At 35.8% G+C, this 24,301-nt stretch overlaps 1 protein-coding gene and 1 long non-coding RNA gene across 3 annotated transcripts in view; one reads left to right on the forward strand and one right to left on the reverse strand.

Moving 5' to 3' along the window:
- The first annotated feature begins 4,094 nt into the window (after positions 1–4,094).
- Positions 4,095–8,000, forward strand: trhra (thyrotropin-releasing hormone receptor a). The gene is made up of 2 exons (XM_055210841.2): positions 4,095–5,562; positions 6,441–8,000. The coding sequence occupies exons 1-2, from the start codon at positions 4,783–4,785 to the stop codon at positions 6,870–6,872; spliced, it is 1,212 nt and encodes a 403-aa protein (XP_055066816.2). The 5' UTR covers positions 4,095–4,782; the 3' UTR covers positions 6,873–8,000.
- LOC141367285 (uncharacterized) overlaps positions 6,672–24,301 on the reverse strand; it is a 77,570-nt gene continuing 59,940 nt past the window's right edge. The window contains exons 3-4 of one of the 2 annotated variants that reach the window (XR_012371603.1): positions 13,385–13,528; positions 6,672–6,804 (exon numbers count right to left, since the gene is read on the reverse strand). This is a non-coding gene — a long non-coding RNA (uncharacterized lncRNA). The remainder of the gene's footprint in view (positions 6,805–13,384; positions 13,529–24,301) is intronic. The other variant, XR_012371602.1, reaches the window with a different exon arrangement.

Genomic DNA, 24,301 nt, shown 5'->3' on the forward strand with positions numbered 1-24,301 from the left:
TCATATTAAACAACTTCCATGCACCCACCTATCAGTACCTACTGATCTATGTAATTCAGGTGTACAAAGTGCCACTCCAACAAGAACAAAAAAACACACTTTTTCTTGTAATGTGGCTGATTGCCTTGAGTGACCAGAACAGTAAATGAATGAATGTTGAAAGTGTCAATTAACTATTACTGTATATGTAATAGATATGGGGCATAATAGCTAAACAGGATGACAAAACGGGCTTCACAAAACTCTTTTCAAGTCTGTAAATGTTCAGATCTAAGACGGATGCTTGGTTAGTGTTGTTAGCTATTGTAACCAATTCAGATGCTGGATGAGGCTTTGTTCTCTATTGGTCTCTGAGAGCGTCTTTAAAAGAGAGTGAGAGAGTGACGTAATACAGAAAAAGACGTTTCTCAAATTTTGACAGCTCACGATTGTGCCCTTGGGAGCATCCTCTTTTTATGAGTAATCAGGTTTAGGTAAGCAAATCTGAGAGGGTTTGGGAGGAGCTGTCCTTGGTCCTGAGCACAGCAAATCCCCTAGCTCTACCAGATACTGCAAATGTCACGTCATCTGATCCAGAAATCACTCTTTTGCATTGTCTGCAGTAAAAAGTAAAAATATTAAGCCTCTTTATAGGATTTTGGAATTAAGTACATAGGGGATTTATATTAGGGAATTTGCACAATGTGTTATATTTTAAGGGAGTGAATATGACATCTCTTTGATTTGTTGAAAAAACTGTTCTTGAAGTCTGTCACTGTGTCTTAGCCCTGCCACCAGCTTTTCATGTCTATCACAACTTCCTGTCGGCACAACTTCCACTATAATTTAATTAAAAGTCCTTGGCAGCACTGAACAATATGACTTCATCTAAAAGTCTTTACAAAATACAAGTTATTTAAAAGTTGTATTTTAACAAACACTGCAGTCTAAATTATGGGCATGGAATTTACTCTTTTGTTCTCGAGCAAGTTTTGTTATTTTAATGTATCTCATTTAATCAAACGGTTTCATTGGATGGGTAAAAGGATGATTTAATCGCACGCATATAAAACACAAAATGCACGGCCATACAGCAAAGCGTATACGCATATACATGCAAGGTGAGATGCAGAAATGGGCTCTTGTCATTAGAAAAATTAGATTCTTGAGTCTCATCCAGAATTTTTATTTACTCCTCTAAGATGCAGGCTGCCAAGCTTCGAGTGGTCTGCTGGCACTATAATAGATGGAGAGCAGAACAATATCTTTGTGTTTTAAACTCTGAAGTTTGCAGAAATAAGATTCAATTGGGATGAACGATTCATATAGTCCAACAAACGATGAATTATTCATTAGATTTCCATAACAAATGATAAAACCAGAGGCTTGTCTTTATGGATGCTTGTCACACTCTGATATTCATAAACTTTTGCTTGATAATCACTTAGATCTCTCAGTTAATGTAGGGTGATGATCCATGACAAAAAGTGAACTTTCATCAGTTTAATAAGATTCCCTCGCCTCTAAGAAATATTTGCTAAGCATTAACAATAATCCTTATTCCTCCTTTGTTTATTTCTTGATCATATAATACAACATGACCCAATAGGATGAATGACATTGTGATTTGATAAATCACAAAGTTTTACAGTGTTCATCAAAAATATGTAAAAGTTGCAGTTATTTTCTTAAAATGAAGAAATGCTTGTCATTATGGCCATTATACAAACATTTCTATAATCTTTTATTTTTAAGTTTAGTAACAATAAGTTGTCATTTAATATGTCCACAAGATGGCAGTGTAACACATGACACAAAGCAGTCTGTGAAAAGTCAGCCATTCTATGGGTGATGATCATAATCTAAACAATGGAAAGGTATGGACTTTTTTCAGAGATTGATTACATTTTCCATGCTTTTTGCTTTAAGATCAACAAACTAAAATGTTCAAAACTGAAATGTTGTTGATTTTTATGTGGGCATAATGGATTTAGTCTTTATGGCCTTTGGAGATTTCAAATCCCACAATATCATAAAGTCTACAAATAGATCTGACCTTCTCACAATGGAAAGATGCAATGACTCACGGCACTTATCAACCTGTAATAGCTTTTATAATGCAAAATGTTGTATTGTCTAAATAGTAAAAAATCTATTAAAACAGCCTGCAAATGCAGGCAACATGACAGCTTTAGTAAAGTGATTAGTAACTGTTATTAACTTCTCTTATCTTTTAAAAGCACAGTCTGTCAAGTCCAAAAAGAGCACAAAAGCTATCAAAAATTGTTTTTATTTATTTACTTTTGGTGACAAGAACTGTCATGCTTTAGATTGACGTTTTGCTGAAACCCTTTCCAACCATTTAACATACAAAAAGCATTCAAAATAAGGCATTTAAAACAACAGAAAGGTTTATTAAAACGTATATTCCTATAGGCCCAGTTATGACAATTTAAGAAAAATCCAGTTCTTGATGCTGGTCAATAGATTTGACATCTTTATTCAGCTAAAATTAGTTTCACTGCACAGAGCTGATGTGTTATTTTTGTTAACATAATTGTGTGCATTGGGTTCCTGTAGCACAACTATTGCATTTGCAACACAAAGGTCATGGGTTCAGTTCCTCAGGGGACACATCTACTGATTTAAAAAATATATATATAGATTGAATGCACTCTAAAAAATGCTGGGTTATTTTCCACTGAAGGGACAAACCCAATCTGTTGGGTTGTAACTGAACCTATGTGGTTGTTTCAACTCAAAGTGTTGGTTTGTTTCAAATTTAAATATTTTCTGGGTTAATTTAACTGGTTGGTTTCATCCCTTTTTGACCCATAATCCTGCATTTTTAGAGTGTGTATAAAAGCATGAATGTAGATATAAACGACTATATTTTAGGAGAATCGCAAACAAAAACATTTACATTAACATTTGTGTTTAATATTTATATTTAAAATACTTTAAAAGTAACACTTAACAATAAGGTTGTACTGTATTTTTTACCATTAGTTACTGATTTAGCTAACATGAACTAACAATGAACAATAAGCTACTTCTACAGCACTTATTAATATTAATTAATGTTAATTTTAGCATTTACTAAAACATTTTTAGAAAAAATTCAAAGAACTGGAGTGAATTATTCAGCTTATACAACGTTACAGACATTGCTAAGACATTGCTCTGGTGGTTATTTTAGGACATTTGACAGGTCAGGTGTGCATTTAATGAAAAAATTATGCATACCCACCACTGTAAAAAAGAATATGCTGGATTTACTAAAAAATTGTGCATCATTTTTGCATCCACTTTTTTAAGTAAGTTTTACTTGAAATTTTAGGCAAATGCATAAATTACTTAAAATTCCATGTGAAACTTACTTTAAAAAATGGATGCAAAAATTATGCACAACATTTTTGAGTAAATCCAGTTTTTATTTTTATTTTCAGTGATGTAACATTTCTCAACCAATCAGAATAAAGCACTCAACAGTCCTGTGGTATAATTGGCCTTAACTAACAGTAAAAAAAGATTAATAAATGCTGAAAAACTATATTGCTCATTGTTATTTCATGTTAGTTAATGCATTTACCAATGTTAACAAATACATGTGTTACCACTTTTATTTTATATCTTTAAATAAATTGTTATATGCTAATGTACCCTTTTCCTGTTTGGTTTCCAAAAACATCAACATTTGACCTAAACAAAACAAAAATGCACTGTAAAAAATGTCCATCGAAATTACAGTATTACTGGGTATTACTGGCAACTAGCTGCCAGTAACTTACTGTAGATTTTACATTTATGTTATTTACTGGCAACAGTTTGTTCAAAGTTAAATGAACATGAAACATTTTCAGTCTTTATCTTCTACAGAAAGTTACTGGCAACCAGCTTCGTAATTACAGCAAATTTTTTACAGTGTGCTATATTTTTCGCCTTATATTTAAATGCACACGTTTGTCACTGTTTGCTCTCCCTCGTGCTGTTCCAGAATGTTCATGTTTCATTAAACTGTCCCTTGACAGACTAATGGTTTATTTTAATGACAATAAAACACATCAAAGTAAGACCAGTATTCACAGTGGTCACTTTATCCTCATACTGTAAATACACATTAGACTGTTAAACCCGTTAAGTCCAGAACATTAGGGCGCACTTAGTGATGATGCAAACAGGTCCTCAATAGACTCAGTCAAGTGTCAATAATGGCCTAGCTCTCTCCTGGGTGTGAACCTCGTGAATTCTGGGTGTAAACAAACCTGACCGACTTGGAACAATCTCTGACCTCATATACTGTAGCTCGAAACAAACAAAACGCGGTATTTGGACTGATAAAGCAAAGTGACTTGTAGACAAACACCATATTGCACTGAAACACTCTAATTAGAATCGGAAACAGGCCTATTTAAGACTTTTCGCTTTTAACATAACCTAACTGAACAGACAGGCGAACACTTTCTCTCTTGTCTGCTGCAGGATCACGCACGGCACAACCTGCCCTTTTCTGACGCTCTTGGACTCGTATTGTGAGACCACATCAGCCTGTTCAGCCCTGGGCGGTGCAACACCTCAGTGAGCTCTCCACAGTTATGCGCACCGGGCAGAAGATTGCATATCACACAAATTACGACGGACATTGCACTTGGATTTTTTTGCACATTTAAAATGCAAAATATCTTATAGAATTTTTCTTTCTCTTGAATTTCAACGGGATACTGAAACATGACATTTTTGCGCGGATGCCGGATGGCTAAGAAGTGATTTTTGAGCAACAAACGGAAAACATCCAAGTTGATCATGGAGAACAGCACTTTATTACCATTTGACAACCAGACTCTGCCGATATGGACTGATTACAGTGTCGATTACAAAGTCGTAAGCATATTATCAGTGATGCTTATTTGTGGGATTGGAATTGTTGGCAATGTCATGGTCATTCTGGTTGTGTTAACCACAAAGCACATGCGTACCCCAACTAACTGCTACTTGGTGAGCCTGGCGGTCGCCGACCTCATGGTCCTAACAGCAGCGGGGCTGCCCAACATCACAGAGAGTCTTTTCGGCCAGTGGGTGTACGGATACGCCGGCTGTCTCTCCATCACTTACTTTCAGTACCTGGGCATCAACGCGTCCTCGTGCTCCATCACAGCCTTCACCATCGAACGCTACATCGCAATATGTCACCCAATTAAAGCGCAGTTCCTGTGCACGCTCTCCAGAGCCAAAAAGATAATTATTTTCGTTTGGGTTTTCACGTCTCTCTACTGCGTTATGTGGTTTTATCTTTCCGACACTAAAGAGATAGTTTATGAAAACGTCATCCTAACCTCGTGCGCCTACAAAGTGTCGCGAAACATGTATTTACCGATCTATTTTACCGATTTCGCTGTGTTCTACGTTGTCCCGCTTTTGCTGGCTACTGTTTTATATGGTTTGATCGCGAGAATTCTGATTCTCAATCCACTCCCATCGGATCCAATGGAAAGTCGAAGAAATTGGAAAAATGAGTCGTCTGTGGGCAATAAATCAGTGAACTCCAGGAGCTCTTCCAGCACAACAGCAGCTTCTCGGAGGCAGGTAAAGTGCAGGTTTTATTTAAAGTTTATTTAACTAAGAAATAAGTTTTTATTGGCGTGCGTAATTGCGCGCATGGAAAGGTAACGGTACGCTGTGGCGACATTGAATTCAGACACTTTAAAAGCCGGAATTTGTGAACATGAACGAACAGTTTCTGTATTTTGTTTGTTTGAGAAATGCTTGTGACAGCCCAGGGCAGGTAAAGGTTCAAATGCATTGTGGAATCAAAGTCCATCTGATAAACTCGGAGCGACTGCGCGTAATTTTGTTGCCTCAGGGGGCTTTTAGTGTCTGGCTGTCTAAAATCGTGTGAAGAAAGCCATACTTTTTAAACCAGACTCGTCCAAATACGAACCGACACGTTATGGTTTGGTCATATTTGTCAAAACAACAGCTGTACCGTGATAACCAGGTTGCAAAAGGTCAAGATTGAATAAGAAATGAAATTTGCCTTCATGTTGCCACCTCTATAATAAAACAGGCAACTTTGTCATTTACTCACCTATATTAAATGTATCAAATAATAAAATAATAAATAAAAAAATAAAAAATCAGTGAATGCACTAACTATGATATAAAGTGCTATATAATTATTGCGATGTTAAGCATCATGTCATTTAAATCCACATTGCTTTATTCTGAGGAAAAAATATACATTTTGAGGCATCTTCACACTGGCATATGTAAGTGGGTGGTGCCCAAGAATTGTCATCAAGCATCATACAGCATCATAAAAGTAACCTATTTGTCTCATGCACTACCCTGAAATGGTCACCATTCACTTTAATTGTATGAAAAAGCACCGTGCACATTTAAATAGCTCTTTAATAGATTCCTTTAATTGATATTCACACAATCAATATTTTTATATGATGTAGGTGACAAAGATGCTGGCAGTGGTGGTGATCCTCTTTGCTCTGCTGTGGATGCCCTATCGGACTCTGGTGGTAGTCAACTCCTTCCTGAAGGAGGCCTATCTGGACACCTGGTTCCTTCTCTTTTGCCGTCTCTGCATATACATGAACAGTGCCATCAACCCTATCATCTACAACGCCATGTCCCAGAAGTTTCGTGCTGCCTTTCAAAAACTGTGCCATTGTGGGCCCCAGCGCTCTGAGAAGCCCCCAACGTACAGCGTGGCCCTCACATACAGTGTCATAAAGGAGACCTCCAATGGAGAAAGCCCAGACCACTACACCACAGAACTAGATGACATCCGTGAAGCAGCCGAAGAGCTCCTGCCTGGAAGGAAGAGGTTGTCGTTTAAAGAGTCCTCATTAGTTAGTAAGGACAACGTGGCTAATGCTTAAATCTATGTTGGCATGTTTGGTGAGGCAGGAGGACTTTAGCTTAATTTGCAGTGTCAATAGTTTCACAGTGTAAACTGGTCCTACTAGGATGTGTATTAGTTTACTCAATACACACAAATCTGATTAGTTTTAAATCTGATCTTTAAAACTACCGTTCACACTATCATTTTGTAAGTGATGAAATATGATGTTGTTCAGATGTAGTGAGCGTCTGGGGTATCTACATTGGTTACCATAGTAACGATTTAAGCATCAGTACGAAACCGAGACCTCTAACACTGACAGCTGCGGATGAAAAACGGATCATTTTGCCCCTGTGTATATCATGACATCACAAGTGTGGTGCTAAACTTTACAAAGCACATACGAGAAGCATACATTGGATCCACTATTAATACACTCCTAAAAATAAAGGAACTATTTTTGGTTCTCCAAAAACCTTTAAGGTTAAAGGGTCCTAAGAGATAGATTTAAAAGCTTTCTTACATTTTTATAATCTATAGAACCATTTTTATAGATGTTCAGAGGTTTATTATAGAACCATACAGCCAAAAATGTTTCTTTTATGGCATTGTTTATCACCTTTATTTTTAAGAGTGTACTGAATGTCACATAATTCATTATACTGTACTTATATATGTATATACTGTATGTGCTGGGACAGAGCTTCAGTTAATATTATGCACTCAGCTTCATGTTTACACATTTCAAAGAAACCACATACTGTATGAACGTCTTGTTCAGATTTTTGCTACCTGTCTCTGCAAAGCCATGGCACAGTATCTTGACAATCAGATACTTTTATTTACAAACAAACTGTTAACATAAGTCTATACTGTTTTATGAGCAGAGACCAGACTAGTCCTGCACAGGTGGCACTGCACCTAAAGCAGTCGTAGGTGAGGATACAAATGATTTATTGAACATGATATGCTGGTTTTATAGAACACTTGAGATGGTTTTCACACTTTGTTGATTGTTTCTTAGCTTTTATTTGTTTTTACCTGAAATTTAAGTGTTTTAAAAATAGAAATTTACCCAAATAATATAAGCTGCACGTTGTCTGGCCATAACATTACATTACATTTATGCATAAAGCACTTCAACATATATATTTTTATCAGTAAATATAAGGGCCACTAATATTTTATTTTGCAAAGTATAATTCATATGAAATTAATCCATTAAGATAGTGGCAATTTAGCACGTGTACCTACATGTACAGCACAGCAGCACCCAGATAAATTTGCAGTGGGGGCTCGATGCGAATTTCGTCACCACATGTATGTAGTCCGTCATGTGTGTGGTTCCTTTTTTCAAAATGTGTTCTGGGTGTCGAGTAATGTGCTTCACGTGTCTTGTCAAAATAAGTGCCTGCTGCAGATGCGTCTAAAGGGGTTTATGATAAAAGAGACGCTCACGTTTCCCAGATACTCGCATAATCTCATGCGTAATCAGAGTTTACTGTTAAGGGAGTGTCTTGCATGTATTTTGTGAACATTCTTTATCATGAACGGTTTTGGCGCGTGTGGAGCAGGCACTGATTTTGACAAAACACGTGATGCACACAAGATCTCTCGACACACAGAACACATATTTTAAACACGACACTCCAAACACTTACCGTGGGTTCACACCAGCCGCGATTGAGGCTTCAAATTCGCGTCTACCGTGTCTAGTTTGCCGCTTGAACATTTTGAGTTTACTCGCTTCATTCACGAGTGAAATTTTAGTCATCGAGACATTCACGCAGAAATTCGCATCATGGGAGGGGTTTCTGCGACTTTGCTCACTTTCTGTAATCACGTCACTACTAGAGCAAGCTCCTGATTGGTTAACGTGGCGCGTTTTTCGGCCTAAGTTCAATTTTTTCAACTCGCGCGTTTGCCGCAGCAAAGCATAATTCGCTCAATTCTCGCCATTCGTGTGAACTAGATGCACCGTGCTAAACGCCTCATTCACACCGCGAGACCTCCAGACGCGCGTCAACGTGTCTTTACATTGACTTAACATTGAAATCACTCGCGCTTGACGCCTCTACCGCGGCAGGTCTGAACGCAGCACTATTTTAAATTAGCGCCCCTCGGATGAGCAGTCACGAGCCGCCACTGTTGGTTTCACAGACAAGGCTTAGTTAAAGTCAGGACTAGGCAATAAATTAGTTAAAATGTTTTTCAAAAATGTTTATAACCATACCGTTTGTGGACCCCATTTACTTCCATAGTAGGAAAAAAGAATACTATAGAAGTAAATGGGGTCCATTCTTAAAATATCTTCTTTTGTGTTCAGTGTAACAAAGAAATTTATACAGGTTTGTAACAACATGAGAATTTTTGGGTGAACTATCCCTTTAAGCATCTTTTATAAACATGCCTTAGAAAAAAACATTACTATCTTGATTCAAATCAATGGCACTGGCATATTTTAAGATCTGTTAGGGCAAGTTATTTTCAGTTGAGGCAGCTCAAACATGTGTTTTAGTCTAAGAGTAGCCTTAAGCCTTGTTTGTGAAACCGAGGGTATGTGTTTAGATGTTTTCCAGATTGCAATGGGCCGGATTGCACCTGAGCTGCCGACCTCGGAGCGGATCCAGTGGATATATTGCTATCTAGGTTGTAACTGTTCTAATTTTCATTTACACAAAAAATGCTGGGTTATTTTAAACCAAGCGATGAGTCAAAAAAGGACGTAATTTACATTTTGTTTTTAAATTAGTTTCAACCCCAAATGCTTTGTTGTTTAAACCTATTATTTAGTCAAATATGAACATTTTATGGGTTAATTTAACCCAGCGGCTGGGTTTGTTCCTTTTTGACCCAAAGCTTTGTTGAAAATAATCCAGTATTTTTAGAGTGTAAAAAATGTATTGAAAGTAATTTACTTATTATATGGTTTCTGTAAATACCTTTATATGCTGTAAATAGTGGTGATCCTGTAGTTTTTAATAGGTTACTATAAGTAAACATGGCTTTTGATATAGCATTTTTAACCAAAATAATTTATTTTATTCATCATCAGTCGTGGTGCATGAACAGTAAGAAAAAAATGTACAGCTGTTGTGATGTGAGCAAAAAATGGAGAGTACACGTATCAGTAAATCAATTATGTTAATGTTTCAATACTGTTTCCTGCCGTTTCAAACCATGTTTTGTATTTGTATTTTGTACAGTTGTTGGCTAAAAATAAAGTGGTAGAAGATGTTTGGGAATCTCTCTTGGTTTGTCGATCTCATTTGTGCAAAATGTGATTTCATGCTCAGAAGTTATGCTAATGCTGCAGGCTGTTTATGAATGTATCAGAATTCATTTCCGTTTGTTATGATGCGCTTCAATGCTGCAACATAAAATCCAGTCAAACAGATTTAACCTCATTTCTCCAAAATCATCCGGATATCAAATTGATTTTTTTGTCAAGTATGGTGACAAAAGACAGCCAAGACCACGCAAGGTTTATGGTTGGGCAGGTTAAAGGTCAAACCTGAGCATGATTTCATTGCAGAAGCAGTTCTGTTATTGGTCCCTCACTGATAAAGCATATTGAGCTTATGGAGATGAATGTAACAAAACCGTTCCCTCCGCTCTCCGATAACTATAAATAATTAGTCTATATAGCGAAGTGGGCTATTAACAAAGTAATCTGTGAAGGGTAATAAATAATAAACTTTGCAGAAGTAAGCAAAATTAAATGCAAAGTATGGACTATTCAGACGTGATGTTGGATCTATGACAATAAGCTCTTGACAGCACAGGCCTACATGCGGCATTATATGACCACAAAACTGACCTTACCAAAGTCACACCTCAAGATTTTGTCTAGTTAAATTTATAGGCCATTACATGCATGCATCTTTTTTATTAGTTTATCACACAAATTACTCCTGCAAGTCATTTTTCATTGAACACACAATGAAAAAAATCAGCTTTAATCTTTTCAAACACTATTTTGTGATCATGGGCTGTTAAGCAAATCTAAATGAACATGGATCATTACAAACTATATTTCCTCATTTCTTGCATGCTTTGTCTAATTGGATATGACTGAATTTCTGCACATTTTGAACAGACTGAATTCTGTGGCTAGAGGCAATGAGACACAAACAAAATTATCCAGCATTAGCCTTACAGTTAAATGTGAGATAAAGCATTGAAGTGAACTAAAGGTCCCTCAATAACAAAAGCAACAGGCAGGGCAGGACTGATTATTGTAAACTGCTACCGCCCAACTCAGCCCCACTTATGTCAACACTTGACCCACACAAGATAACCGTACAATACACTTTCAGGACTATTTTAAGATACTGCACTGTACAATCACCCAGGCTTAAATTTAAATATGAATAGTTCTTTTGGAAAAAATACAAATAAATTGCTGCTTAAATATGGCTACACTTTAAAGAGACACTCCACTTTTTTTGAAAATATGCTCATTTTCCAGCTCCCCTGAGTTAAACATTTCAGTTTTACCGTTTTTGGAATCCATTCAGTCTATCTCCGGGTCTAGCGGTACCATTTTTAGCATAGCTCAGCATAATCCATTGAATCTGATTAGACCATTAGCATTGCGCTCAAAAATGACCAAAGTTTCGATATTTTTCCTATTTAAAACTTGACTCTTCTGTAGTAACATCGTGTACTAAGACCGACGGAAAATTAAAAGTTGTTTTTTTATGGCTTGGAACTGTATACTCTCATTCAGGCATTTAAATTAAGGACTTTGCTGCCTTTACATGGCTGCAGCAGACGCAATGATATTCCGTAGCACCCGAAAATAGTCCTCTTGGTAACTTTAAATAGCTGGGGACTATTTTTGGGCACTGCGTAATATCATTGCATTAGAAAATTATGTAACTAAGAGTCACGTTTTAAATAGGAAAAATATCGAAACTCTTTGGTCATTTATGAGTGCGACGCTAATGGTCTAATCAGAGTCAATGGATTATGCTAAGCTATACTAAAAGTGGTAGCGCCAAACCCGAAGATTGGCTGAATGGATTCCAAAACGGTAAAACTCAAATGTTTAACTCTAGGGGAGCTGGAAAATGAGCCAATTTTCAAAAAAAGTGGAGTGTCCCTTTAAAAAAGATTTTTTAGACTTAAAAAAGTAAGTTACCTAATTGATTTAAAATTTAGAGTTAATTCAACTCACAAATATTAGTTAACTACATTTTTTTGTCAACTAATATTTTGTGATACGTTGATGTCATCACCCCAAGTCTCAACCCTAGTCAACATAACTGTCAACATTGGGATTTGAAAATAATGAAAATTTCACAAACCCTAACAACCCCCCCCCCCCCTTCATTACTATGCAATGGAATGCATGGGTACACTGCAAAAATACTTGAAATACTTTCTTACTTAGTAGTTGTCGGTTTTCAGTACAAATATCTAACAATTCTTAATTAAGATATATTTTCTTGATGAGCAAAATGACCTAAGAAAATAATTCTATTTTTACACAAAATATATCAAATTTAAGTGAATTTGTGCTTAAAAAAAACGTCAATGGAGTAAGAAAAAAAATCTTGAACTAAGTTTACTTTTTTCTTAAACACTTTATTCAAATAGTTTATTAAAATGTAAAATTAAATTAGATATTTTTTTGTCTAAAATCTAGACTTATGTTATTTACTAGCAACATTTTGTTCAAAGTTAAATGAACATTTAACATTTACAAGTCTTTTTCTTTACAGAGTAAAACTAAAAAAAACAGCATCAAGCAAAACATTCTGGGAAACAAAATCTGAAGCAAAAAAACAGAAAAAGGTTGATGATGATTTCTGGTTCCCAGAATGCTTTGCATGAGGCTGTTATTGTATAGTTTTATTCTGTAAATATAAAGACTTGTTAATATTTAAAATGTATTTAACTTTGAAAAAACTCTTACCATTAAACAACATACATTTAAATCTACAGTAAATTACCGGCAACCCAGCTGCAATAACATCGTAATTTCTACGGATTTTTTTGACAGAGTGAGTGATATGTTACAGATATATTGCCGCCTACTTTATCAGAGGTAAATGTAGCAAACATAAAATACGGCCAGTGGAATTTTTTATAGATAGACTAAAATACGAGAGAAATATGGGAAATGATTTAAATGCGATGATGGTGGGAAAGAATGGTAAAATACGGGAGAATCCTGGCAAAACGTGAGGGTTGACAGGTATGAGTCAGACACCGCTAGATCACATAACAGCAACAACAACAATGGCGGACTACATGCTTGTGAAGGTAGTGAGCCTATTAGCAGTGGTTTTTGCTCAGATATTTCTTGACACGACGAACAAGGAAAAAGATTGGATAGGGAAAGCTCTGGCTTCATGTGAATGTCTCCAATATCTGTTTTCTTATTCACACTTATATACAAATGTTGACTTAAGGGTGTGAAAAATGCCTTTGCCAGACTGATTGGTTTTAGAGTAAACCATTTATCTAAACCAATATTTGTTTAAACTATCAGCCACAATTTGTCGTACTCAAAATAAAAGACAGAAATCTATTACTCACGGCTTGCACGGTTTTCCCGTTCATCAAAACATGACTCCCCAAGATGCCTCACACATTTTAACGCACTTTCACATTGACAAGTGCTGCCTCTGTTTTCTTTTCATTCAATTATGTGTGACAGGAACTGCAATTTTCAACATTTCTCTGTCAAAAACACATAAAACACCAAAGAAATCATGTAATCATGCAAATAACAGCTTTGTTTGGAAACATGAAACACTGCCCACAGATTAACCACAAGGAAAAAACAAATGAGATATCAGTAATGTGTCAGCTGTTTCTCCTGCACGCCAATGAGATTTGATGAAGAGGACTAATGTCATGTAAAGCAGGCTGTACAGCATTTTTGGTTCCAAAATGAACCACCAAAGGATCTTGAAAAAACAATTTCTTAGCTTTTTAGTCTTAATTTTAGTTTTTGTTCTGTAGTCTTAATGTAATTCAACAATTGAAGAGCACAGATGAAAAAGCCTTAAAGTGCGTCTGACATGTTTGCTTGAAAATTAGCATTTGCGTTTAGGTTCAGTAATGTCACTTTTATGGCATTGAAAAGGTTTAGTCAGTAATTGAAATGCATTATTTTCACTTTAGTCACGGCAAGATTTTTTTCACTTCTTTTTTCACAAAAAAAGTCTCCAGTCACTAGGGTGGCCATTCGTGCCAGTTCTGCCGGACACGTCCCAAACATACGCCATCAAGGTTCTCACATTTCAGTTAAAATACATTAGAAAATTATGTAACGGTTGCTTTTCTTAAATTGAACTTGAAATATTAAACCTTGATGACGTATGCGGTCGACAACGCGACTTCCGGAGAATGCACCCGAAATCCTGTTCGGGACGTGTCCGGCCGAACTGGCACGAATGGCCACCCTACCATTAACTCTTCACTGTCATTTCTGAACAAAGAAAAAAGGATCTAAAATTCGTTTAACCTCCTTAACCAAGTAAAAAACTTGTTGCAGCTCAACAATTGAAATCTGACTTACATGTTCAACTTTTTCTGTGCACTTTGCTGAAAATTTGTTTTGTTTCTGCCACAAACTGGTATTTCTGAATGGCCCGTGGCCAGTATTAAGTGTTGATATTAATTGAAAGTATTTGATGAATGTTTAATATGTTTTTGATTCTTTTATGCATCGCATTCGGTCAATATTATCATCTCATTTTTTATGCAAGTGGTGGCGTTTAGTGGCGTCTTAAATTAAGATGATTTTTTTCTTGATAAGCAAAACGACCCAAGAAAATTAGTCTAGTTTTTAGACCAAAAATATCAAATGTAAGTGATTTTGTGCATAAAAAAGCAAAACAATTCTGCCAATGGGGTAAGCAAAAAAATCTTGAAAAATTTCTTAAACACTAAATTCAAGAAAAATTAACAAAAATTTTGCTTACCCCATTGGCAGATTTTTTTGCTTGTTTTATGCACAAAATCACTTAAATTTGATATTTTTGGTCCAAAATCCAGTCCCACTTTCTTGGGTCATTTTGCTCCTCAAGAAAATGCATATTAATCCAAGAACCTGTAGATATTTTTACTGAAAACAAGACAAAAAACTAAGAATTTTTTTTCTTGAAAATCATTTTTTTTTTTTTTTTTTGCAGTGTACTAACATGAACTACAGTTTCACCTGGATCCAACAAAACACAAATAATTCCAGAAAATATCACCCTGATCCTTCAGGCTGTTTTGACATTTTTGAGATGGTTTGCTAACAACATAGACAAGTATGTAGTCAATATATTTAGAAGTAAAATATTCAACTTGCTAAATTGAACATGGCTGCGTTCAGCCCCAACAGAAACGGTGATGCATTGAACACCCTGTTGTGATGACGCAAGAGTTGCAACTACGGTAGCTGAGAGGCCATTCTTTGTGTCATATTTTAAATGTTTCTGAAGCCTGATGAAATCGTTATAAATGTGTGTTTAATACTGTAAAATACCCTTGATGTTATAGTCACTGACCTTGCCGTCCATAATAAAAGACAACATTCCAACTTGAACCCATTGAGTGAGCTGTCTCTTTACTACCGCGTGGTTTTATACATCTTGCCGCTGATTGGCCCGACATTTCTGACACACCCACAAAACAAGAAAAATCGCTTCTAAAACCCGTTGCACGCCTATCCACACCCTTTCCAGGAAACATGTCGTTCAACCCGGAAACCATAGCAAAACGTTGTGCACCGTTGTGAGCTTGAACGTGCCCCAGGTGAACTGTTACCATGAAGCTCAACTTGTCTAGACGAGGATGACATGCATCCTCAGTAGATACACACAAAGACACAAAGAGACATTAGTGCTATCTTTCCCTGTTTTCTCATTATTCAGCTCATGTGATTCAGCTATACAAAATACATAAGATACACAATGCAACTTTCTTTTCTAAAACATATAAAGCTTTCCAAAACCAGTTATACAGTATTTCGTGATAACATCACATTTGCCTAAAACTGGAAGACATATAAAGTGAGAATTGCATTAAACATACAACATAAATGTTTAAACCAAAGGGCTTCAGTGAATGGTGAAAGTTTAACTTTACTGCTTGATGTTTTGTGACTTTTAACAATATTGTGCAATCATTCTTGACAGCTCTTTAAGGTTCTTCTCTTCCAACCCATATCAATTTTCATTAAAAACAGTATATAATATAAATGACATTCTAAGAAAATCTAAAGAGCACTGCAGCTTTTGTAAATGATACAGGCTTTTATAGCCTTTAATGGCACGGCAATCACTGCACGAGATGAACAAAGCAAGTCTAGACCACGTAATAACAGGCTCTTGAAGAGGTCATTGGTTAGGTGATAACAAAAGTAAAGCTCACTTGATATCATTTAAATAAATCTTGCCTACACACTGAGGCAACTTTTTGCTCTTCAAAGTTCTTCAGATTATAAGGTGTTGATGTGAATATACACGATGTGGCAGCCGGGGACTTCTTTTTCGAGAACGCACATTGCGAAGCTCATAACAACATGTATTTAGCCTGTCTTATGTGTGGCTCGTCATTTAAAAATAGCCGTATGTATTCAGCGCATCAGGTGAACCATGTGCATCATTCGTCTTGTCAAAATAAGTGCCTGCTGCAGATGCTTCGAAGGGATTTATGATAAATGAGACACTCACTTTGCCAGATACTCACATAACTTATTCCCCACCAACCTTTTTTTAAAACGCACCTATTTTATTGCTAAAAACAATCTTATTATTTGTATTTGGTATAACACATTATTTTCCACATACCGTACATTTTTGTAGCTCCAGATTTCACTCTATGAAACGCATGGATTTGAAAAGCTCTGTGTCCCTGATTGGCCAGCTAATCTGTACGTTGTGATTGGTCTGAATACCTCTGACGTCAGCCGGAAATGTGATGCTCCATGTTTAAAAGATTCGGTCACAATGCAATGCTGACAAAAGTTAACTTACTGAGTCTGAAGCGGGAGGATTTATGATAATGTCTGTCTTCTCTACATCACCAATCCCAGGAAGTAAACTGTTGCCTACAATCTGTGTGTTTGTTGTAGTCCAAGAAAAGAAATTTACGTTGGAGATGTCATTGTTTACTTTGTGGTATGTACCTTTTGCATATTGTTAACATGTACTAATACATACTTACACACCAAAGAAAATGTAAAAACGTGAATCGGACCATAGGTGCCCTTTAAAAAAAGTTGCCCGACAGCAAAATTTCTTCTATTAAAATATAAAAAAATACAAATATATGAAATGAAAAAAAGAGACCCTCTGCTTTCAAACAAACAAACAAAGCAGGAATAAAAACATTTCATTCTATATTCATTTGTTCTCTTTTTATAACCTCTTAAATGTGGGCTGAAATAATTGCTTTTTTGAAAAGGAATTTTGTTATAGCTCAGAATTAGAACGAAAATCAAAAGATACACATAGTTTAAAATGTTGTTGGATTAGTTTTTGCTTTTTGGGTAACCTAGTGGATGATAACGAAATTACAGATTACTGTAAAAAATCATCAGGGATGCGTCATTGGCAGGGAAACGTTTTTTCTTAATTGAAAAGATAACTCGTCAATGGCGGGGAAAGAGTTAAACTCATGTGTAATCAGAATTTAGTGGTAGGTAAGTGTTTTGCAAATATTTTGTGAACGTGAACGTCTCTTTTATCATAAACCCTTTTGACGCATGTGAGTATTTTGACAAGACGCATGATGCACTTCGTTTATATCACGCAACAAACACATTTTGACATGACGAGCATCACACATGACACTCCAAACACATATTTTGAATTTGCAACCCTAGGAAGAGAAGTCACCAGCCACCACTGGATAAATGTTAACCAATTGCTGCCCCCAAAGAAGCATTTTTGGCTGAAAGAGTCTTTCACAAAAAAGACTGGTCATTACAAAAAAGTAGATTTGTCTAATTGAATTTGTACTAGTAATTGCAGTGCATTATGGGATTGAATGAATGAACTCGATAATGCATGATTTTGGACATTTATAATATACACACAAAAAATGCTGGGTTATTTTCAACCCAAAAAGGGATGAGCGTAGCATGCTTGGTTGTAATTTAACCCATTGTTTGGTCATATATAAACACTTTCTGAGTTCATTTCAACCCAGCTGCTGGGCTCTTCCCTTTTGAAAAAAAAACAGTATATTATTTCCAAAACAAAATTAAATTGCTTTAGCATATATAAAACCAGCATGGAAATGTACCGAAGCAGAATTAAGCTTAATGTGCCTCAGCAATTGCTTTGACTCCATTTAAAAAGCAAGCTGGTTGTGTTATAGTTTGGGAAATCAAACATCTGACTGATAAGCAAACATTCTCTGTGGATTATTTCTGAAGTTGACACACTGTGCCATGTAACACTTCACCCAGTATGCATATTGGCATATTGCATAGGATGGGAGATTGAGCAGATGTTTTTCCCCGAACGGTGCCTAAAATTAATGGTTAACCTCTATCATTCCCATGTTGCAATGAATGAACCAGTGAAGTCTCATTGGCATTCAAAAATCTCAAACCGAGGTTGCTAGGCAACAATTATTTTATATCCGTCACAGCTCAAGTTGATGAGTTTCTTGTGGACAGCTGCAGAAGAAACTCGGAGAGAGAGGTTTGGCGAGGGCATTGATACTAGGTCTGTTTGGGTTCATAAAACCGGACCATGGATAGACAAATCCGATAAGCTACTTTATCTCTGACTAATCCAAAAACAACAAGTCAAAGCAAGCAATTGAAACTAGAGATTAATCAAATCACACTTAACCTGAATCGTAGTATTGTTATGGTGTCAGTGTGTTCTAAGTTTAATTGAAAGAAAGAGTGGGTGCTTTTCCCAATTATATGTAGGATTAAGCCCAGAATACACTGTAAAAAAATCCGTAGAAATTGCAGCTGAGTTGCCGGTAATTTACCGTAGATTTAAATTGATGTTATTTACTGGCAACATTTTGTTCAAAGTTAAATGAACATTTAACATTTACAAGTCTTTGTCTTTACAGAGTAAAACTAAAAAACAGCATCAAGCAAAACATTCTGGGAAACAAAATCTGAAGCAAAAAACAGAAAAAGGTTGATGATGATTTCTGGTTCCCAGAATGCTTTGCATGAGGCTGTTATTGTATAGTTTTATTCTGTAAAGACAAAAACCCGCCAATATTTAAAATGTATTTAACTTTGAACAAACTCCTGCCAGCAAATAACATAAATGCAAATCCACGGCAAACCACCGGCAACCCAGCCGCAATAACATTGAAATTTTTACGGACTTTTTTTACAGTGTATCTCTGGCAATACATAAAAATGCTATTTACAAATACCCCAATATTATTTTGTCTTTACACAAATCACAGTATTTAAAGACTAAAGGCGCTCGATTTCAAGTAAATCTATTTAAAAGTATGTGAATGTATTGGTCAAACACAATTTTTTTTTATATTTTATATAAAGGTGCTCGATTTCAAATAAATCTATTTAAAAATGTATGTGATTGTATAGATTATACCGGTCAAACACATTTAGCTATTTTTTAATTAGTAAGCTGATTATGTGGAAAAATGTCAAAACACAAATGTATCTAAATTATGTTGTGACTAAAGGCATGAAATAAATAAAAACTCTGATATATTTTATTATCTACAGTGTAGTCATTTAATAATTTGTAAAATCTTATTCATGGCATTTTATCAAGAAGCTTGAGGTCTTACACTGCACTGTAATAAAATGCAGCCTTAAGTTAAAACAACAATTTTGACTTGTAATAAGTTGACATAACTTATAAAAACAACTTATCATTTGTTAAAGGAATATTCCATTTTCTTAAAAGAAAAATCCAGATAATTTACTCACCACCATGTCATCCAAAATGTTGATGTCTTTCTTTGTTCAGTCGAGAAAAAATTATGTTTTTTGAGGAAAACATTGCAGGATTTTTTTCATTTAAATGCACTTTAATGGACACCAACACTTAACACTTAACTCAACACTTAACAGTTTTTTTCAACGGAGTTTCAAATGACTAAAAACAATCCCAAACGAGGCATAAGAGTCTTCTCTAGCGAAACGATTGTCATTTTTGACAAGAAAAATAAAAAATATGCTCTTTTAAACCACAACATCTCGTCTGTCCAGCGTGACCTAACGTAAATGCGTAGTGACGTAGGGAGGTCACGTGTTACATAAATAAAACGCACATTTGCGGACCATTGTAAACAATAAACTGACACAAAGACATTAATTAGTATCAGTTGACATACAACAACGTAGGAACGGTCCTCTTTCAACACTTGTAAACACTGGGGCGGAGTTTTGCTTTCGTCCTCTGTGACCTCTTGACCAGGCATGTGCACACATAGACATCAAAGGGGGCTTGAGCACCTGCCCTTTTTATTCCTGGAGAGAAAGTGCCCTTTTTTTCTGGGGTGCTTTTTAAAAAAAAAAAAATTAACTTTATTCATATAACAACTGATGTCTGTATGTTTCTTGTGTTTTTTACTTGTTGCTTATTTAATTTAACATGAATTTATTCAGGAATCACTTAAATGAGATTTAAATTCTTATATAAAGAAAAATAGCGCTATTTGTGGCACACAAACGGTTAACAGATGAGTCCCGCCTCCAAAATTCACATCGCTAATGTGATTGGCTATACCTTATCTTAGTCCCGCCTCTCTAACTTACTTCGCTTTATGATTGGCTTGTCTACACTCGTGATGCATTATTCGCGCTTCAAGTGCCAAGGCTCAGCCTGAACGAGACGCGAGGTGCATGATTATGCAGGCAGCTACCGGTAAGTGTGTGAGGAAGAAAGCATTTTTATATTAACAGTTTTGTGCACAAAATATGGGACACGTTGTTACACATAACGATTCAGGGACATTGTTTTCCACGACAATCCCATATTAACCTGAAGAGTTGCAAACTTGTAACAGTGTAGTGTAGTTTAAACAGACTGCTCATAATAAAGCACAAACAATAAAATAATTGCTAACTGCAGTAGTAAGCTTTTTTGTTTGCGTTTTTTGTAATGTCTGTTAAATAAGTATAATGTGTTATACTGCAGTGCTGGAGTAGATTGGGAAGAAATCTGATGGTTCAGTATTTTACTTGCCCAGTCTGATCTTTCACTGACATCACAAAAAAGTAAAATATAAAATACAAATAAACTAGGCCTAATCTATATTTGTTGTTTCTGACATGTGTTGTGTAACCCTAATAAATATGAAACCTAAGATTAAAGGTGCCATAGGATGTGTTGTCATAATATGTTAAATTGTTCTTTGACAATTACATAGAAGGTATGTTGCTTTATTAAGTGCAAAAATTATCCAGAAACGTTTTTACATGTCTATTTACAACCCTAGAATTTGTCATTTTATTTAAATGGTCTATTTTTGCCCTATTTGAAAGGGTCATGAATAATAATGTTGAGCTCTGCTCTGATTGGCTCTGCTCTGAGGCTCATGCCAGCAGCTCACATTAGTAAACAGACCTTATATTTTGAGCCCTTATCTGACAAAAATACATTTTGAGTAACAACTAACAACTAATCAGCTAAACGCTAGCATATGATATTGCATTTATTGGCATGTAGCGCTAACTCAGCAGTCACAACTTTGTTTTTAGCATTTTAACAAATTTGTAATTAATGTGTAATTTAATGTTTTCAAAACATGCACATTGTGTAATGGCTTCCTTTGCTGCTGTATAAACCTAGACTACTAAGGAGACCATGGTGTCTGTGTGAACTGATTATTTTGTAGACATCTTTTGAAAATTAAACAATTGCGTGAGTTTGAGGAAGATAAAATGAATGAACTTTTTTAATAATTTTTTAAAAAAGGAAGTCAGTATTGTGTTTATATATACTTTTTGTTTAAAAAAAAAGAAAATATATACATAATTATGAAAGGTGCCCTTTATTTCACTTGAGCCCCTGACCCTCAAAATGTCTGTGCACGTCCCTGCTCTTGACGTCATGACGTATTGCGTGGGGTCACGCTGGCGCATCACGACCAGATCTAGACGAGAAGTTGTGCTTTAAAAGTGTATATTTGTAATTTTTATTGTCAAAAATGACAATCATTTTGCTAGATAAGACCCTCATGCCTCGTTTGGGATCATTTAAAGTCCTTTGAAACTCCGTTGAAAAAAACGGTTAAGTGTTAAGTATTAATTGTTGGTGTCTATTAAAGTCCATTAAAATGAGAAAAATCCTGGAATGTTTTCCTCAGGAAACATAATTTCTTCTCGACTGAACAATGAAAGACATCGGCATTTTGGATGACATGGTGGTGAGTGGATTATCTGGATTTTTCTTTTAAGAAAATGTACTATCCCTTTAAGTTAAAGTAACATAAAAGAATATGCTGGTTTGATATCATTTTTTACAGATCTACGAAGTAAGCATTCTATGCATTTAAACAAGCACCTTCAGATTAAAAGATTTTTATGATAATTGTACATATTTAAGTCAAGTGACACTTTTATTTACGAATACCCTTTAGAATGATCTAATATATAAATATCTAATAACATTGGTTAACGCACAGTGAACTAACATGAACAAACAATAAACATTTGGTAATGTTATTGACTATTATTAACCCAGATTAATAGATTAACATTTAAAATAAAACTGTTAAAATATATGGTAACACTTTATAATAAGGTTCATTAGTTAACTAACAATGAACTCCACTTATAAAGCATTTTTTATCTTTGTTAATTTAAACATTTACTAATACATTATTCAAATCTTGTTAACATTAGTTAATGCACGCACTGTGAACTAACATGAACAAACCATGAACAGCTGTATTTTTATTAAATAAAAATAATGTTAACAAAGATTAACAAATAGAGTAACAAATGTACTGCTCATGGTTAGTTTGTGTTAGTTAATACATTAACTGATCTTAACAAATGAGACCTTATTGTAAAGTGTTACCAAATATATTATTCATTGTTAGGTCATGTTAGCTAATGCATTTACTATGTTAATTAATGGAACCTTGTAATGTCTCACCACTAATATGTGTGTGCAACTACAACACACAAAAAATGCTTTGAGCAAAATGCTACAGTCTTAAAAAAGGTTTTGCAGGGCACAAAAGTTTATTGCAGGGGGCTCAGGTGATGGAAACCCATCTGCTCATGGGTTCAAACTTCCATCGGCTGATTTCTCACACAAGGCAGTTGAAACATTTTGACATCCCACAAGGCAATAAATCTTTTTCATAGAACTTCAGAGACACCTTTTGATTTTCATCAGTCTTAAAAAACGACAAAATTACACTGTAAAAAAATTGTTGGGTGGTTTTTAACTTATGGTTGGGTCAAATATGGACAAACCCAACATGGTTATTTTAAAGCAACACCAAAGATTTTTTTTACCTTAAAGTAACGTTTCCAAAAAAGTTTCAGTCGTTCATCCACTCAAAACATGGTGAACGACACTTTCACAATCGCTTTGCTGCCCTCTATCTGCCAAAACCGCACTAAAGAAGTTTCCAACCGTCGCGGTCCTATAGTTTGAGTGAAAACTACAAAAACCTGCTTTACGGCAGACCTACAACCCAATCAGAGTCAGCTTTGCTGCAGTAGGCAAAATTATTTATAACAGTGGTAATAGACAATTCTGCTTCCAACCTGTAGGGGGAGCAAAGAGCAAAAACTCTTTAGTGTTGCTTTAACCCAAATCCTGGGTTGTTTCACTCCATGGTTGGGTAACAACAACCCAGCTCAAGGTTACTTCTATAGTCTCAGCCTCAGACGTCACGGCCACAGATTGTTGGCTAAACGTCTGATGATTTTCGTACCCTTTTCTGGAAACCCTGTGGGAATGTCGAAGTCGTCTTTGATTGCTTGAAATAAACCGGATTTCCAGGAGACGTGAGTGTCGCGATTAGTTTCAGTCCCTGGAAAACAAAGCTCTGACGTTCCATTGAGGAAGAGAAGCAGTCGTGTTCACGTGGATAATAATGACCAGTTATCATGATCAGCTAAACATTGGATTCTCAAAAATATGCAAAGTTTGCGGCATAGACTCTCTAAAAGACTTTTGGTTGAGGCAGTTAGTGGAGTCAAAAAGTTTGGTTCTCCTGAATTGCTTGTAGGTGTTAAAGCAACACTATGTAGTTTCCATGTAAAAATGACTTACAGCTCCCCCATGTGGTTGAAAAGCGCAACAATGCCTGGTATCAGACACTCTTCTGCAGGCAGGGTGAGGGGCGGGCTGTGTTTCCTTAGCCTGGTCCAACCAGACTCTCGTACATTCATTTCATTTGTACAGAGAGTCTGGCCACTCTCCATTGCAAAGCGTTACTTCCGTTAAGGAGGGTCCATTGCTGAAGTTTAAAACTATTGGATCTGCCCAGAGTCACTCAGGATCTGCCAAAGCCAATCGCTAACGTGTG

Source organism: Misgurnus anguillicaudatus, chromosome 10, assembly GCF_027580225.2.
Source record: "Misgurnus anguillicaudatus chromosome 10, ASM2758022v2, whole genome shotgun sequence".
Classification (NCBI taxonomy): domain Eukaryota; kingdom Metazoa; phylum Chordata; class Actinopteri; order Cypriniformes; family Cobitidae; genus Misgurnus; species Misgurnus anguillicaudatus.

Excerpts from the sequence above, each read along its gene's own strand:
- trhra (XM_055210841.2), top strand. The coding sequence starts at position 4,783 with ATGGAGAACAGCACTTTATTACCATTTGACAACCAGACTCTGCCGATA. Across the intron at positions 5,563-6,440 it reads CAGCAGCTTCTCGGAGGCAG|GTGACAAAGATGCTGGCAGT; the intron begins GTAAAGTGCAGG and ends TATATGATGTAG.